Consider the following 16,887-nt stretch of genomic DNA (forward strand, 5'->3'; position numbering starts at 1 on the left):
TGTTTGGTCACACCGCCTTCACTCAGCTCTGAAACACAGAAAACCTCTGAAAAAAACTAACATTTAAGCTACTTTCCAACAATGAGAGATTGTTCTGCACATTTACAAATGAAACACCAGATCACATTATGAGTCATCTTCAGTTGTGGTGTCTCTAATCGGTGGTGGAAACAGACCGGACCTTCCTGAACCAGAGTCTGGATTTGATCCCTTCTCCTCAGGGTGCCACGCGTTACTCACTGTCAGCTACTTTTCTCGGTGCGCTATCCCTGAAGCTCGAGGCCCGTTTGTTCTGGGCTTTGTTCTCCACACTGCTGCTATATGAGCTTCTTCAAATCAAACTTCCAGACCGCGAGTCGAGAACCGGGCAGCATGAGAAAACCAGGAATCCTTACCGCTTGACCATCTATGACGTTTTTAACGCTAATGCTAACCTATACTAAGTAAACGATGTGAAACATGCAAACATTTAAAGAAACACAAGGTTTGATAAAATACAACATTACATACACAGTTAGTAAGAATAATTTAATATCTAATATCTTTAATATCTTAACATCTAAATTATTATTTTTAAATATTTATTCTTACTAACTGTGTATATAATGTTGTATTTCATCAAATCTTGTCTTTCTTTACATTTGTGCATGTTTTACATCGTTTACTTAGTATAGGTTAGCGTTAGCGTTAAAAACGTCATAGATGGTCAAGCGGTAAGGATTCCTGGTTTTCTCATGCTGCCCGGTTCTCGACTCGCGGTCTGGAAGTTTGATTTGAAGAAGCTCATATAGCAGCAGTGTGGAGAACAAAGCCCAGAACGAACGGGCCTCGAGCTTCAGGGATAGCTCACCGAGAAAAGTAGCTGACAGTGAGTGACGCGTGGCACCCTGAGGAGAAGGGATCAAATCCAGACTCTGGTTCAGGAAGGTCCGGTCTGTTTCCACCACCGATTAGAGACACCACAACTGAAGATGACTCATAATGTGAGCTGGTGTTTCATTTGTAAATGTGCAGAACAATCTCTCATTGTTGGAAAGTAGCTTAAATGTTAGTTTTTTTCAGAGGTTTTCTGTGTTTCAGAGCTGAGTGAAGGCGGTGTGACCAAACAGCTCAGTCAGTTAGCAGACTGCTCAGAAGACCTGAGTTCATGAGCTCGCTCCTTGTGAGGTGCAGAGATTTTTGAGTGAAAGTTCCGACACGAGTGGTGCGTGACAACATGAGGTGAAAGGATGAAACCCTAACTGTGTTTCAGGAAGGTCCAGTCTGTTTCCTCCACACATGTGAAACACTGACAACAAAACTGAAGCAGCTTTATAGAGAAGAGTGATAGTTTATTTTTGCAGAAGAATGTGTGACGCTGCAGCAGCTCGGCGTGTCAGATCCGATGGCTCAGGGTGATAGAGGACTGATCAGGAGTCTGGAGATTGTGGACTCGATCCCGGGGTGCGGTGAATTCTAAAGTCCAACAGCAAAGATGAGGAAGTTAAATATTCTATGAAGATGTACGACTTGACGCAAGTGAGGCTGGGTTATGAGTGACTGGAGGTTATGAGTTTGTACCTTCAGTAGTGCGTTACATGTTTAGGTCAACCAGTCAAAACAGAGGAGACAAATATGCAATGAAACACACATGAGTGACAGATCAGATAGCGTGAGGTGATGGACGACTGCTTAGAAGACAGGAGGTTGTGGGTTCAATCCTTATGTGGTGCAGTGGCTTTTGAGGTCAATCAGCCAAAGGAAGAAGTCAAATATACCAAGAGAACAGTTCAAAGCGTGAGTGACTTGATGGTGTTGTGACACAGTTCCCGGTTTGGATCCCGGGGTTCCCGGGTTCGCTCCTCACCTGTGTGAGGACATCAATGTCCAGTACCCCGGTTGAGTCGAGGCGTCCGTCTCCTCCCGGGTTTTCAGAGAAGTGAATGGAGAGGGTTATGGAAGTTTTGTTTATTAAAAAGTCAGCTGCACAGCAAATTTTCAACTTTTGAACCACCCCCCACTCTCTCATTTTAGATCTCAGAGTAACCGCACAGCAGCAGAAGACGACGACGTGGATGAAGAGCAGAAACCCCGTCGTCCTCAGGTCTGGTCTGGAAAGTCTGCACTCATCTGAGGACAAAAGAAGAGAAGACAACATTAGAAATGACATCACATACATGTATGACTACTACAACAAAGGTTATCAACATTTTATATCAGTACATTGTTATGGCAAACTATATTATGACTATTAAAAACATGACATTTTCAATGAATACAATGACATTTTTATGACGGACTATACTATGTAGATTTTTTTAATAACATACAATACAATTTTAATTTGAGGACTTTTTACGGCATACATTACTATGATCATTTTAGCTTGTTTTATGACGTACTATACTTTGATATCTTAATAAACTATAATATGGCTTTTTTACGGAATACTATACTATATTATTTTGACTTTTTTATGACATACTATACTATCATCTTTTTGGGGTTGTTTTATGACACACTTACTATGGATTTGATATTTTAATGAGATATTATACCAAAATCTTTACAACATACAATACATTGCCATTTATTTATGATATACTATACTCTTACTTTTTATGAAAATCTTTATGACATACTATACTTTGCCTTTTTGTGATTTTAAATGATATATACTTTACCATTACTTTTTTGTGACACACTATCAAATCTCTTGACATTGTATTTCATGACTTTTTATGAAAGACATTTTTGAAAGAAATATTTCATAACATTCTATGTAATTCCCCTGGTTTCATTCTACACAAACTATTATTAAAAAAGGCAAAAATGCAATTAAAACATTTAAAAGATCAAGATGAAGAGAAGATTTTGCTTTACTGGTGTTTCCTTACTCTGCAGGTTGGTCCGGCATCCTCTGATTGTCTTGGACTTCGTCTCGGAGGCGGCTGAGCAGCTTCTCCAGCTGCTACTCCAGCACTTTCTGGAGGATGGAGACACAAACAACACATCACAGACACACAACCGTTCATATATATGAAGCATGTGTTTCGACTGTTGCGGTTTACAGCCGTGTACAGATGGTGGTTTGTTTCTCTGGTCCATCTCTCCTCACCTTGATGTCCTCGTCTCCATCCAGTCTGCTGCTCCTCGCCCCACACCTTGAGTCTTCTCTCTGAGAACCAACAGAAGAAGACGACAAATAAAATGGGCTGTAATGTCAGCTTGAGGTATTCTGAAGTCCGCCTCAGTCCACAGGGAGGCTGTCACGGTAGACGAGCGATCGATCAATATCATGTCTTGTGATCGCAGCCAGCTAGAGAGACCAGATTCTACTGTGCATGTGTTGAACCCCCCTGATAGACTGACATCCCCTCTTAACTCCCCTTAGCTGGCCTACAAATACGCGTCATTGCTGCAACACTCCATTATTCCATATCATTTATGAGGTACGCCCTCTAGTGTTCAACGCAAGGAAGTGCATCTCTGTGGATGGTTAGAAAGCCAACTCCGAAATCAGAAAACAAATATTAAACCGTCCAACTTTTCACTTGCAAACAAACGGAAAAATATAACTGTATCCAATAATCAAGACGAAATTAGCATAACATGCAAATAACGTACATTATCACACAGCAAGACACACAGTCCACAGGTGCCTTGATTAAGATTAGCATCACCTCTGACAACAACAGCAGAACGACTATAACCAAAAGCCCCTGAATGTCATCGTAACTCACAGGTAACGTTAGCTGCAGGTCTCCCTTTTCCTCTGGTCCTCCATTCACAAACTGTCGACACGCGAGCAGTAACCGCTCAGGTTGTTGTCCGCCATCTTGGATGCGTCATCAGCTGAGCTCGTCCACCTGAGCTAAATAGTGATGACCTCACAGGAAGAGCGCGTCATTCATTACGTCGTCAAAAAAACTTGAACGTGTCACTCTTAATGTAAATTTTTACTGTTACTGACTTCTCCACGTTTAGAAATGGACAGAAAGCTGAACAACATTGTAAACAATATCCATTTATTTAGATATTTTATGACTAACCTGCTACATTTCAGAGGAAAATATTGAATAAAATACATTTATTTGACAGCTGCAGTTACTGGTTACATTGCAGATTATTGATACCCCATTAGATTAACAAATGAATTATGCTTCATTATTAAAGATAAAGCAACCAGGAAGTATATACATTTGTTAATATAAGCCCAACCTTTACCATCATCAAATTAAAGTATGCATGTGTGTAAATGCTTACACACACACACACGCATACTTAATTATAGTCCAATTATATGATAGATATTATTCTGAAATGGGCCATTCTGCATTATGAGGTCACAGACTTGGCCTGTGATGACATCACTGTCTGCAGAAATGCTAAAGCTGAATTTTGTCACGTAAAGCACTTTTTAAGAAGTCTGACTCATCTGTGACCTGATATAAATAAAAGACGTGGAATTGAGTAGTAACAGATTGCCTAAAAATGTTTTGAGTAGTCTTGTTTATCACCACTAAACTGTAGTAGGATAATGTCCGTGGCATGCAGCACATAGTTGAAATGTGATGTTGATGAAAATCAAGTAAAGACCAATGTTTAGATTTTTTTTATTAAACCAATCAAACCAACCAATCAAAACAACAACATTCACATATTTTAGGCACTGTTTCCCATGTTATGCTGTGCACTATTGTCCAAAGTAAAGAAAAAACATTACAAAATGACACAGTTTAAAGAAATAAAGTACAAAATAAAAAGACACACGGCGGTATGAATGGGTATGAGTATGAGCACATTTTTCAATATTTTTGTTATGTTTTGAAACAGAACATGTACGTTCTGCATTTTAGAATGAATTCCATCATTTACTGTCAACACAGAAATTAACACAATCCCAAATAATCAGTAGTCAAACAAATAAATTACAGAGAATACTGACAAACTGACAAAAACCTTTTAAAGAATTCATGTCTGTTACAAATAAAACAAGACAAATCATGATATCAAATAGTCAAAAGCACAACAATGAAATGAAAGTTCAACCGGCAAATTGTGGACAAAACTGTTCTGTTGTGGACTTGGATATGGTATGAAATTGTATTAAAAACTCACCCAGATACTTATTTAACAGTCAAATGATGTAAATATTGGTATTAACATTTTATTGTATTAAAAAGACGGATTTTCAAAATAACACAAAACACTTACAATAACTTAATAACTGTAAGATGACCCTAAATACATAACACAGCATTATGTACTGACAGTTATGAATAAATGCATTTTACAATGAAACCAATAGGTTTTTATGTGCCCAGTATACAGTATATAACTGTAAAGCAAAAAATAAGTGAAGTTTGAAAACAATTCTGCAACATAAAGCCTCAATGTTCCAGGAATTATTCCAGCTGTGACATGAGCACTGATATATTGTGTGTGGATGGATATAAGAATAAATGCAACATGTAAAATTACTAAAATTATGACAACTGAGATATTTGGTAGTATTGATTCACCTCTGCTCTCCACAACCCTCACATGACATTACTTCCTACATATCATAGCCAATGACCAGATATATTTAAACAATGAACATAACCTGCACATTATTTCATAACTACATAACTTTCTGAGACTCTATTGATGTAAGATGTGATGAATGTAATGCAAAGAATAATTCAAGGAAATATGTTGCTACGATATGAAAAATGATGATTATTCTGCTGTAGTTTTACCATACATATGGTAAAAGACACCATCAATGTCATCTCCTTTGTTTACACATATTTGTTACATTGGGTACAGTAAGTATCCAGAAAATGTGGAGTGGACATATTGACCAGCATAAAGTCCTGCAGCCTGGTCAGACGGCAGCTGCATGTGCACAGTGTCTCCCTGTCGTAACGGGAGCACAGCGCTCCCCGATGCCTGATCCAGCAAGCCCTTTTTGTATTCATCATATGTGTACATTACTGGCTCATTATTCTTCATCAATGCCACCCACACATTACTCCCTTTGCAGTGGACGTGGTAGGCAAAGTAGTAGACCCCTGGTACACTGCAGGTGAAGACACCATTTTGGGGATTGTAGTCCTGATTGCCATTGTGCAGGAGTTTGTCAAAGACGACGGGAGAGCCAACGAGAGGGAATGGATTTGTGAGCTTAGCTGTGAACGCAGGCATCTCCACGACATTTCCACCAATGTCGCCTCCATTCTTTGGCTTCTTGTAACCTTGTTGTTGGCCGGTGTATGGGCCGGACACTGGTAGGATCTGTCCCAGATCAGGAGATGCAGCGGGTAGTCCTGGAGGACCAGGGAGTCCAGGTTGTCCTGGTTGCCCTGGAAGTCCAGCAGGGCCACTTGGCCCAGGGTTACCTTGAGGACCAATATGACCAGAGGGTCCTAGCTTTCCCTCACCAGGATAGCCAGGTTTACCAGGTAGGCCTGTTTCACCCTTTGGCCCTGGCAGCCCAGGAGGTCCAAGTGGTCCCCCTGGTCCTGTAAGCCCAGGGATACCTTTTGGTCCCTGGTAGCCTTTCTCTCCCGGTTGCCCCCCTTCTCCTCTTGACCCAGTTAATCCTGTGGCACCAGGGGCACCAGTTGAACCCCTAATACTGGGTTCTCCTTTAGGGCCAGTGGGCCCTTGTAAACCTCTTGGTCCTGGTTGTCCACCTCCACCGGACAAACCTGGCTGTCCTGGAAGACCTGGGGGCCCTATATCACCCTTCATTCCTGGATATCCTTTTGTTCCCCAAACACCATCTTCTCCCTTTTGCCCTGGGAAGCCAAGACTACCAGGAAGCCCTATTGATCCTGGTGGGCCAGGCATACCACTAGGACCAGTGGAACCAATGACCCCTTGAAGACCTGCATGACCTTTATCACCTTTTAGGCCTGAAGGTCCAGGAAGACCAGCATGTCCCTTGTGACCCTTAGGTCCTGGATACCCTGGTTTACCATAACCTGGCAAGCCTGGACCCCCTGGTAAACCAGTAGGGCCCGATTCTCCTTTCCCTCCAGAGAGTCCTGGTTGTCCTCTTAAACCATCTTTTCCTGGTTTTCCAATTCCTGGCAAGCCTGGTGGTCCCGGTTGACCTCTATCACCAGGAGGCCCTGCAAGCCCTGACTCTCCAGGAGGACCAAGTTTTCCTGGTATCCCTGGTTGTCCAGGTAGACCATTCAAGCCAGGTTTTCCAATCCCAGGGATGCCTACATTTCCAGGTGGACCTGGTGGTCCGTAAGGTCCTTTCAAACCTGGCAAACCAGGTTGACCATGTCCTTTCTCTCCCTTGGGGCCTGAAGGACCAGGAAACCCAGGTGGACCTTTTGTGCCAGGCTCCCCTAGAGGACCCAGTTGCCCGGGAAACCCTTGGCCTCCTGGTTTTGAAATCCCTGGGAGCCCAGGGGGACCTGGGAGCCCTGGAGGCCCAGGAAGTCCAGTTTGTCCTTCGCCACCATAAGGACCAAGGTCCCCTTTTGGTCCTGGTAATCCGGGCCCTCCAGGTTTGCCTGGCAATCCTGGCATGCCAGGTTTTCCAATACCTGGGTAGCCTTGAGGACCAGGAAGCCCTGGCTTTCCTGGTAGCCCTGGTAATCCCTGGCCTGGTAGCCCAGTGGGGCCTTGTGGTCCTGGCGGTCCTGTTGGTCCAGGGGGGCCCTGAACTCCTTGTGGTCCCTCTCTGAGACCTTCTCCACCGGGAATATGGGGAGGTGGACCTTTCGCCCCTCTGGGGAATGTTTGTCCTGTAAACAAGAGGGAACATTTGGTAGATAGATGTTGCCTGGGTCCAGACCTTTGAATCCGCCTACTTCGCCGAGTTCTAGTGCCAAAGGGGGACTAACAACTAGCTAATCAGCACCATGGCCGGGACCAACGCCGTTTTCAAGGATTCTCAAGCTATTGTCAAGCATTGTTCCAGAAACAAGGAGTAATAATAATAATGCAGACAGCGACAGATGACATTGACGATGTGGTTGAGGTTCTTCTAAATCGATTAAAAGTACCGAACAATACTCTGCTTGAGGCCTGGGGAAAATGTATTATTACCTTCTGTCATACTGCTATGAGATGCCAGGATGAGACTTTGGCACAAGGTCTTTTCAGTTTTTTGTCGGCGTATCCCGGTCCCTATCCTCTACTCTTCTGGAGCCTTCCTCATTTGTGTCCATAACGTTAATCTCCCACTGCCACCAATTTACTATACATTGTGAGTCCTCTCTCTCCTCTCTGGGCTGCCGAATAATAGTTGAATTCGATATGACTCCATTGAATAACTAATTAATTTGAATTATATGTCATGTCTTATATCGCCTAACATTGTCCTCTTTGAACTCGTTACGCTCCACTCTAAAAACAGTCATGGCATCACATCACCTGTTGACGTTAGATTTACACAAATATGTTGGTCACCAGTGATTGGTTAGCAAAAATCGAATCCCCCCCATGGCAGACCGGAAAGATAGATGGGAACTATAGTTGACCTCACCTTTGCCTTCAATCAGTGGCCTCTCTTTGCCCATTTGCAAAGGCAGCTGAGGGAGCTCTTTTCCATACTGAGGCAGCAATGGCACTCCTTTGCCGTAAGGCAGGTGTGGCATCTCGTTCCCCAAAAACTGCTGCTGAGGATACCCATCATTGTACTGTGGCAAGGGCTGGTGCTGTTGAGGAGGCTGTTTATGTCCATAATACGCCCCGCCATGGGCCAGGTGTAATAAACAAAGCTGGAGCACTGTGAGGGGTAGACAGAGAGAGTGGAGGGGTACAGCTGCCATTTTTCTGCAGTGGAGAAGAAAGCAAGTAAAAATGTAACACAGTGTATGCAGAGACGACTCTTTGCAACGCTGAACTACTTGAAAGAAGAAAACATTACTATAACAGATTAAAACATGACACATTTAGAGGATTTTGCAGCCTTTAGGTAGATTTAAGATATCTTGACTTTAAATCTGTTGTTTGTGGAAAGTAAATACAAAACAAAAAAAACACTTGATCCTACACATGACATCACTATGATATCATCTGGGTTGTATCTTCCCTTCAGAGCCATAAAACACATTAAACAACTGAACTAATAAACTGATCTTAGTGTGGAAAATTGGCGGAGTGCCCCTTAAAATTTGGAGGCAGTGATTCCAATCGATTCAGTGAACATCTGCTCACGGCCCGCTAGCTGTCCGTTCTGTGTGCGCTGGAAAAAAACAAAACTGGTGTTCATACTCAACACTTTCTCTGCAAATGGGAAACTAGCAATGCTATTGCAGCCAATCAGCACAGGGGGGCGTTCATGCTCGAGCACAGGACAGGGGGAAGGCCATGGATGTATAAAGAGAAACGCAGTGGGAGCGAGAGGGATGGTAAATCTGGGGTGGGTAAATATCACCGATCTTCCTCCAGAATCGCTGACTCCACCTTTAACTGGTTATTGATGTTCCTTCTCTGAAGTTGATCATTTACTTTCCAGCCAAGCAGAAGTAAGAGCCTGGGAAGAAGTCTTGCAGTCTGTAATATGCTGCTTACACCACTAGGATATACACTGTACACACACCACTTAACTACAATTAAGCCCTCGTGTTTGTCCACGACCAGCAGGCTGTGCTCTACGATTCTTGCAGCTGAGTCAAGAACTCGTGAAACCCACAGTGGTGAAACCAAAACCCCTCTACTGCCTGACTTTGGTCCGTCTTTCCCCCTGTTTACACATCTACTCAAACATACTGTGCAAAAGCCTCAGTCTCACATCCTTGAGGGGAATTACACACAAAGCACATGCTGCTAAAACCTATATCGTAATTAAGAGGCAACTCAGGGGACGTGGTCCGTTTTGAACATAATCCTTTAAACATGTCTCTGAGCACAGTGGGAAAATATACAGCGATGGGTGAATGTATGTTTTCCTTCAATGTGGTATTTCTATGTCCTGAAACGGTACCGAAGAGATCAATGTTTTTGGGAAAAAATACTTCTTTTTTTTCTGGGCAATCACTTACAAAGTGTCAGGCTGAATATGTTTACTGTACAATATGTTTAGCACACATTTCCTAATCTATGGTACCCTGATATACTCTGATGCAGAGTTTGGATGGCTGCTACTTGTGAATATAAAATAAGACTCATGACTACAGTATTTATGAATTCTAACGATGGCTATGAGAATCACTTTATAAAAGTTTAATATGAACTTTATATTTGGTTTACATTTAATTTGACATGTAATTAAAAATGTAAATCATTTGGTGTTTTAATTCCTACTTTATCATCATAAATCAATGAATTTAAGCCGAAAAAACAGTAATTGCACTTTACTTATTGCAGCTTAAGGTGTTTTTGTGCTCAACAGGGTTTGACATGCAAAACCACGCAAAACGTCAAATTCTCTTACTTTCAGATTCCTCCTCCTCTCAAACTGAAGGTCGTCTATCTCTCTGGCCTGCGCCTCCTTCGTCTGCTCTCTCCTCTACTCCCCCTCACTTCAGGTCGCTTTTCTGGGTCTTTTCCAAGGCATGAGTGGGACGGCGGCCATGCACGGGATCCAGCCAGGTGTTCGCTGCAGTCCTGCTGTCGAAAATATGAATGTCAGGCTCCATGAATGTCAGGCGGTGACCTTTCGCAGAGGCCTGAGGTTTGTAACACTACGCTGCCAGGTAGACATATTCTGGCCTTGATACAGTTGTGCTGAGACACACCTCATTCCTTGAGGAATGTAGGGACAGAGGTATCACAAATAAATAACAGTTACATTATTAAACTGTAGCTTTGCAGCCCGTCTAGGAGCTACGTATCACTGTAAAACACCCTCTGCTTGTATACTGGGCTTTGTAAGAGAGTTAGCTACAAATGTCAAATATAGATATATATATAAAAGAGCTAAATGTATGGATCCAGCACCATGGACAGATCCTGCAGACATGTCCACCTGTGAGGCTGATGTCAAGTACAGTCTGTATCCCCTGTAACTGACCTCTGATATCTGTTTCACTGCTCATCAACCTCATAACAGGCAGAGCTTGTCAACTCACGAGGTGATTTAAGTGTTTCAAGGCCACATGCACCCAGACTAAATAACGTATTTTGGTATGTCTCCTCAAACCCCGGAGCTTGAGAGCCACTCCCAACATCTTTTTCAGATATAAAAGCAGTATTGATCTCCTAAATTGAACATGATTTCACACATGGTGATGTTAAACTGATCATCGCTGTGGTCCAAAAAAACAGCCGGGACTCCCACAATTCAAGCTCTTCTCTGCACACCATGAAGGGAACATATGCTTGGCGAAGGAAATGAGACGATCGGCGTCAGAAACAATAAGAGAGCAAAACAAGGAAGATAGACTTTGAAAACAGCTTTGAAACACATGTTTCCTCCAACCTCCAAGGATACGTCAAGTCATTATTACAGAGACGAAGCAGACCAAAACACATCCTCTTCACCGGACGAGATGCACGAGCAGCAGAGCTCATTTCGGAAGTTGGATGCAGCTTCAAAGTTTCATCAGAGGTGACCTAATGTCTGGGACATGATCGACCACTTTCACCGTGACGCCATGTTTACACGTTTGGCTTTCAGTGAAATATATTATAATAATATATAATCATTTTATTTGAGCTCTCGAGCAACTTTATATTATGAATCTTATTGGAATTTAATTGATTGATTACGTATATCTGGGGAAAAAAGAGGGTGACTCATATCGTCATTGTATTTTATTTATTTAGCAATAAAAAACGAAACATTTGAACTTATTTAACGTCTATAATTTGTGTTTCTGAACCGTCTTTAAACATTGTTCTGGACACTTACTGCAGAAACACTGCGGTCCTTCCCAAACATCCCGTTTGAATGAACACAATGTTCCGCTGCTATGGTAGAGTTGATATTAAGTCTATTAAGTGGTTTCACAACCGAGAGCCCAGAGTTATGCACACTGAATCTGGTGAAAACTGAGTCAAAGCAATCACCCAAACGGTCTAAACATGCGTTGTTATTGCAGACATCCTGCTGCCAATGAAATAAAAGAAGTAAAAAGAACTGTCAGAGGTGGTTATGCTTGACTATCAACCTGTGAGGGGAGGTTCCTCCCATTCGTGCAAAAGATCTTGTGTTTCCAGGGGACGGCTGGGTTTCACCGCTGGTTTTGTGCCAATTTTGCTTCTGTTGTGGCCCCGCTGACTGAGTTGTTGACGGCTGGTGTTAAAAAATGTTTGGTTTCCAATTTGTCAAGAGGCATTTGACCAAGTGAAGAGCCGCTTGTCTTCAGCAAATTTAAGCAAGGGATTTTGGGGGCTGGGGCGGTTTTGTTACAGACGGAGGAGACGAGGGTTGAAAGACGTGTCAGCTGCTTCTCCAACAAGTTCAAAGTGTGCGAGAGGCTTTACTCGGTCTTATTTAGGCCCTTCAACATGTTGATGTGTATGTTGGGTCAGGTTCTGGTTTGGTGATACTGACCATAAACCGCTAACCTTTTTGCATTCACTTCAAAATCCAAGTACTTAGCTACCACTTAGCTTAGCTTAGCACAAAGACTGGAAACAGGGGGAAACAGCTAGCCTGGCTCTGTCCGAAGGGAACCAGCCGTCCTGCACCTCTAAAGCTCACTAATTTAAATACATACAAAAAAAAACAAAGTGTACAAATAACAAGTTGGCTACCTCTTGGCCATGTCACTCTTTTACAATTTTCACCTGGAGACGATAAAGGGTGTGGCTTAGTTATCTTCTTCACTGTTTTTATTAGACAGTACAGAAGTAGTACGTAGCCAAAGCCTTCCCATCAATGAGCCTGAGAGAATTACATCTACATCCTAAAATGGACAACAATGTAAAACATCTGGCAACTATTAGACAAGACGGCTCACGTTCACGTGATCAAATACACGTCGATTGTGAGTTATTTGCTGCTGGATAAATGCATTGCTGTTCACTATGTTCTGTAGTCCTTTGTGTTGTTGTTGCAACATGTTACTGACAGAACAACAGGATTCATTTACAACTTTCCTGATCATTTCTTTAAGTCTATGATCTTGTGCATGAACTTTAATGAAAACTCCTCCTCGGGGCCCTCGCTTGATGACAATCCCATGATGGATGCTGGCTCCTCTGAACCTCTTTGCCAACGCTTACAACCACAGCCGGCCCCCGCTTGGTGATGAGCCACAAGTCTGTTATCACCTCCAGCTTGGCTTTGAAAAATAATCAAATTTCCATTTCTCCTCTGTGTTCCTCTGCTGACCGATTCCAGATGGGGGACTCCAGCGCTCGATAAACAGAGGATGAGGAACCGAGGCATGTCATTGCTTACAGATACGGGGGCCAGTCTTAATTGCTTGTGGTCCGGCCTGGCTTTTGTGTTTTAAACTGATTGCTGAGGGCCTTTCTGAACACGGGGAAATGCTCATCATCCCTAAACAAAGACACCTCATTATTTAGGCCTCATAATTCATATTTAGCCCTGCAGCACTACTTTTGAAATAATGCTAAATGCACACGCAACTATTCTGTCAGTGCAGCGTGAAAACGTTTAGACACACACACACACAGGAATGCAACGATCAGCTGACAGAAGCAGCAAAAGCGCCAAGACAACATCTGGGGAATGTACCTGTGTGTGTGTGACTATTTGCGTGCATGCGTGTGTGTGTGTGTGTGAGTTGTTGTTATCTAACCTTTATAAGAAAAATACTCCACCTCCGCCGTGATTCACAAGAGATTACTCCATCAACAGAGGAATTAATGGCAATTTTGAGACATTTGTCGAGCAAAACAATGCTGCTTTCCTGTGGATTAAACATCTTTGGGGTCGGAGAAAACAATTTTTTGACATTTCATACAACAAACGATTATCTGACAATACACAATAGAACTTGGCCTACTGCATATGCATCCTTCTACAGTAGATGTAAAGAAATCATTTTTATGAATACTCTCACTGCAAACTAAGCCAAGTTCAACAGAGGGCGCCAAACTCCATAACTGGAATAGATTCTCAAGCCGTCAATACTCGTATCAAGTCTGTCGTGTTTACTGGTGTTTCCCACTGACTGGGAGGAGAACAACATGTGGCAAGAAAAAAAAGACAGAATGATCCTGCCAAAGACTGTGTCCGCTGGCTGACAACAGTCTCGATCATCAAGTAGCATTGCGCCCCCCCCCCCCACCACCACGAGGCTTATCTTGATGGGAAGAGGAGAGTTTTCTACGCCTCCTCCAGTTCCTCTCCAACCCCTCTTTTGCTCTTTTACAGCATTCCTTCACACCTCCTCGATCTTTTCTACTGGGCGAACGGCCTGGCAGACGCCGTTTGGGAGACGTCTCCGTCCTCAACCGAGGCAGACGAGAGGTCAGCCGACCTTTAAGCTGGATTGAGAAGCCTTGTTCAAACCAATGTTCCAAATAGCCGCGAGGGGAAGTAGCATGCGGATGACTTTCAAATTGGCAACCGCAGTGTTTGCTCAGTGCTCCTCTGACCTTTGACATACACGTACGTACACGCGCAGAGTTGCTCCGACACCTCCCTCCCTCTGTCCAACCATCTCATTGACAGATTTCCCCTCTCCTACCTCTCCGGGAACCACAATGTCTGGCCACGATTTTCATTTCAGGCAAAAAATTGGAGCGGGAAGAGAATCATTTTCCTATTAGCTTTGAGTTCTGTCAAAACAGAGTATCCGGTGTCGGTGGACGGCGTTTAATAGCACTTCAGAACTAAGAATCATTTCAGGTTTTTACATACTTTTACAGAAGTTGTTTATCCGTTTGGAGAGAAGAAATCAATGGGAAACACGGATGGGAAGAAGGAATTATTGAACCTGAAGATTTCCACTATCTTTCGCTTTTCAGACTTTTCCAAACTTCGTCCAAGTTCTCGCCTGAACTCCGTGAGGTTGTGTCACATTTCTGTCTCGCTCTCGCTCATATTTGCACTGGCTCTCAGAGGGACACTCCACGAGCGAATGATTATTTTTATAGGCAATAACAACGTTTGGCCAATAATCAGATCTGATCACTTGTGCTATGCTTTGACCACAGACTCCAGTGGGGAATTCTGCAGTTTGCAGCTGCATAAATATATTTAATGTACTGTGTAAATCGGAAAAAGGACGGCCCATACTGTGCAAGAGGCCACATGTAGTCTTCTGTTGCTCTCCGACACACAGTGGTGGAAAGAAACCACGTAGATCTACTCACGGTACATGAAAGTATTGTACTTTTACTGCTTACTAGTTACATTTCATATTAAGATCTTACGTAAAAAACTTCTTCCACATTGCGTTAATTATCTCACGACCCCTCAGATGAATGGGGACCCTTCGGAGGGGCCTTGGCCTTCAGGCTGGGAACCACTGGACCACACTAGCTAATTGTATTTAAAGCAGTTTAAACAAGCTTTAACTCGACCAGCTGCAACAGCAAAATGCTGCTGACGCATTGATGCAGCCGTGTTTTACTGTTGTACATGTTGCTGCTATTACTCCTGTACTGCTGGTACTTCTACTTGAATAATAGATCTGAAAATGTCCTTCACCACTTCCAAATCTGGCGTCCTGTTCAAAAAAAGAACTAGGTGGTGATTATATGTTGCTTTGAAAGAGGGTTGATTGCTGACCGTTTCACTTTGACGATGGAGCATTTTCCAACTGTAACTCTGGGAAACAGACGTATTCAAGTGATCGCTCGTTGGGCTTTTTGGCTGCCGGCGTTCCTACGCATATATCAATTTATTGAGATCATAAAATGGACCCGGGAATATTAAATTCTTGCTACAACATGCACGCATTGTTTGACCGGTGACAGTGATGGAATATGACGAGAGTCCCGGGAAGCTTAATGAGTTATACAGTCGCCCCGTAAAATATGCCACTCAGAGAAAAAATACGATCCTCCCGTTTCCTACTGTCCAGATGTTTTTGCAGCGGAGTATATACGAGGGATAATAAGAGCTACGACTCTGCCTACTTAGGAGTTTAGATAAGAGATACTTTGCAGTAAATCTGCAAAAATGTAAAGCTTTAATTCCAGAGTGGACCATACCACACGGATCAATGTGAGAGACACCCCGCTTGCATAAACGTGTACGATTAACAGTGCAAATTGCAGTTTAAGAGGGATTTATAAGTCGTGTTTTGAGACTTTTTTAAGGCTGCGGTGCTCTGCACGGTAGCAGGAGAATGTTTGGACACATGGCCTCAAGTCACAGAGGCTTGCAGCAGCGGGATCAAGAGACACCTTCCCTCTGAGCCACATAAACACTTCCTGTTCACGAGGTGAGAACTGTGAGGGAGTCATTAACTGAGTGACAAACATATGAAGTCACAAACCGCTGGCTGAGGCACCTGATTCACTCCCTGCACAGATAACCAGCCTGCAACTTTGACACAGGTTTGCTTCTGCGCCCCTGGCCGTTTCTACAGCTTCTGCTCTCACGCCATACGCCTAAATGTGAAGAAACAGCAGACGACAGTTAGCTTAGCTTAGCATACATACTGGAAACAAGGGGAAACAGCTAGCCTGGCTCTGTCCTAAGGTAACAGGATCCACCTAAAAGCTCCTTTCTAACTTGGAGGAAAAAAAGCGTGCAGAACAACAAAACAAACACCCCCATGAACGCAGGCATGCATCATGGTTGGTGTGGACATGATACCCTCTTCCAGAACAATCAGACCGAAACTGCCCGAAATTGCGCCGCTCTGGATTTCCTTGATTGGAGCGTTTGCGACCTCCTCACATCTGCAGATCGGTGTTCTGTGTGTTTCCACGGTGCGGCCTGCTACCACATTCTGCTGACGCCAACAGTCCTCTCTGAGCACAGAGGATTACACTTACGGTAATCAGCGACTTAATTGTGAAACTTGTTCAACCTCAGCTATGTCAGCTTACCCACATTTTCCCCTAATTAAGAGTTTT

General features: G+C 43.2%; 2 protein-coding genes across 2 annotated transcripts; both read right to left on the reverse strand.

Annotated features, from left to right (window-relative positions):
• Window positions 1-1,389: 1,389 nt before the first annotated feature.
• On the reverse strand, window positions 1,390-3,829 carry LOC306715296 (uncharacterized protein; the record flags this gene model as incomplete). The annotated part of the gene is made up of 5 exons (XM_079185613.1): window positions 3,723-3,829; window positions 3,098-3,157; window positions 2,877-2,965; window positions 1,847-2,109; window positions 1,390-1,455 (listed from the first exon to the last, which is right to left on the reverse strand). Exons 2-5 carry the CDS (start codon window positions 3,115-3,117, stop codon window positions 1,390-1,392), a joined length of 438 nt encoding a protein of 145 aa, XP_079041739.1. The 5' UTR covers window positions 3,118-3,157; window positions 3,723-3,829.
• Window positions 3,830-4,614: 785 nt separating this feature from the next.
• LOC306715170 (uncharacterized protein) lies at window positions 4,615-10,464 on the reverse strand. The gene is made up of 3 exons (XM_079185446.1): window positions 10,370-10,464; window positions 8,477-8,766; window positions 4,615-7,733 (listed from the first exon to the last, which is right to left on the reverse strand). Exons 2-3 carry the CDS (start codon window positions 8,760-8,762, stop codon window positions 5,779-5,781), a joined length of 2,241 nt encoding a protein of 746 aa, XP_079041572.1. The 5' UTR covers window positions 8,763-8,766; window positions 10,370-10,464; the 3' UTR covers window positions 4,615-5,778.
• Window positions 10,465-16,887: the final 6,423 nt, after the last annotated feature.

This window comes from Pholis gunnellus (assembly GCF_910591455.1).
Source record: "Pholis gunnellus genome assembly, chromosome: 24".
Taxonomy (NCBI): domain Eukaryota; kingdom Metazoa; phylum Chordata; class Actinopteri; order Perciformes; family Pholidae; genus Pholis; species Pholis gunnellus.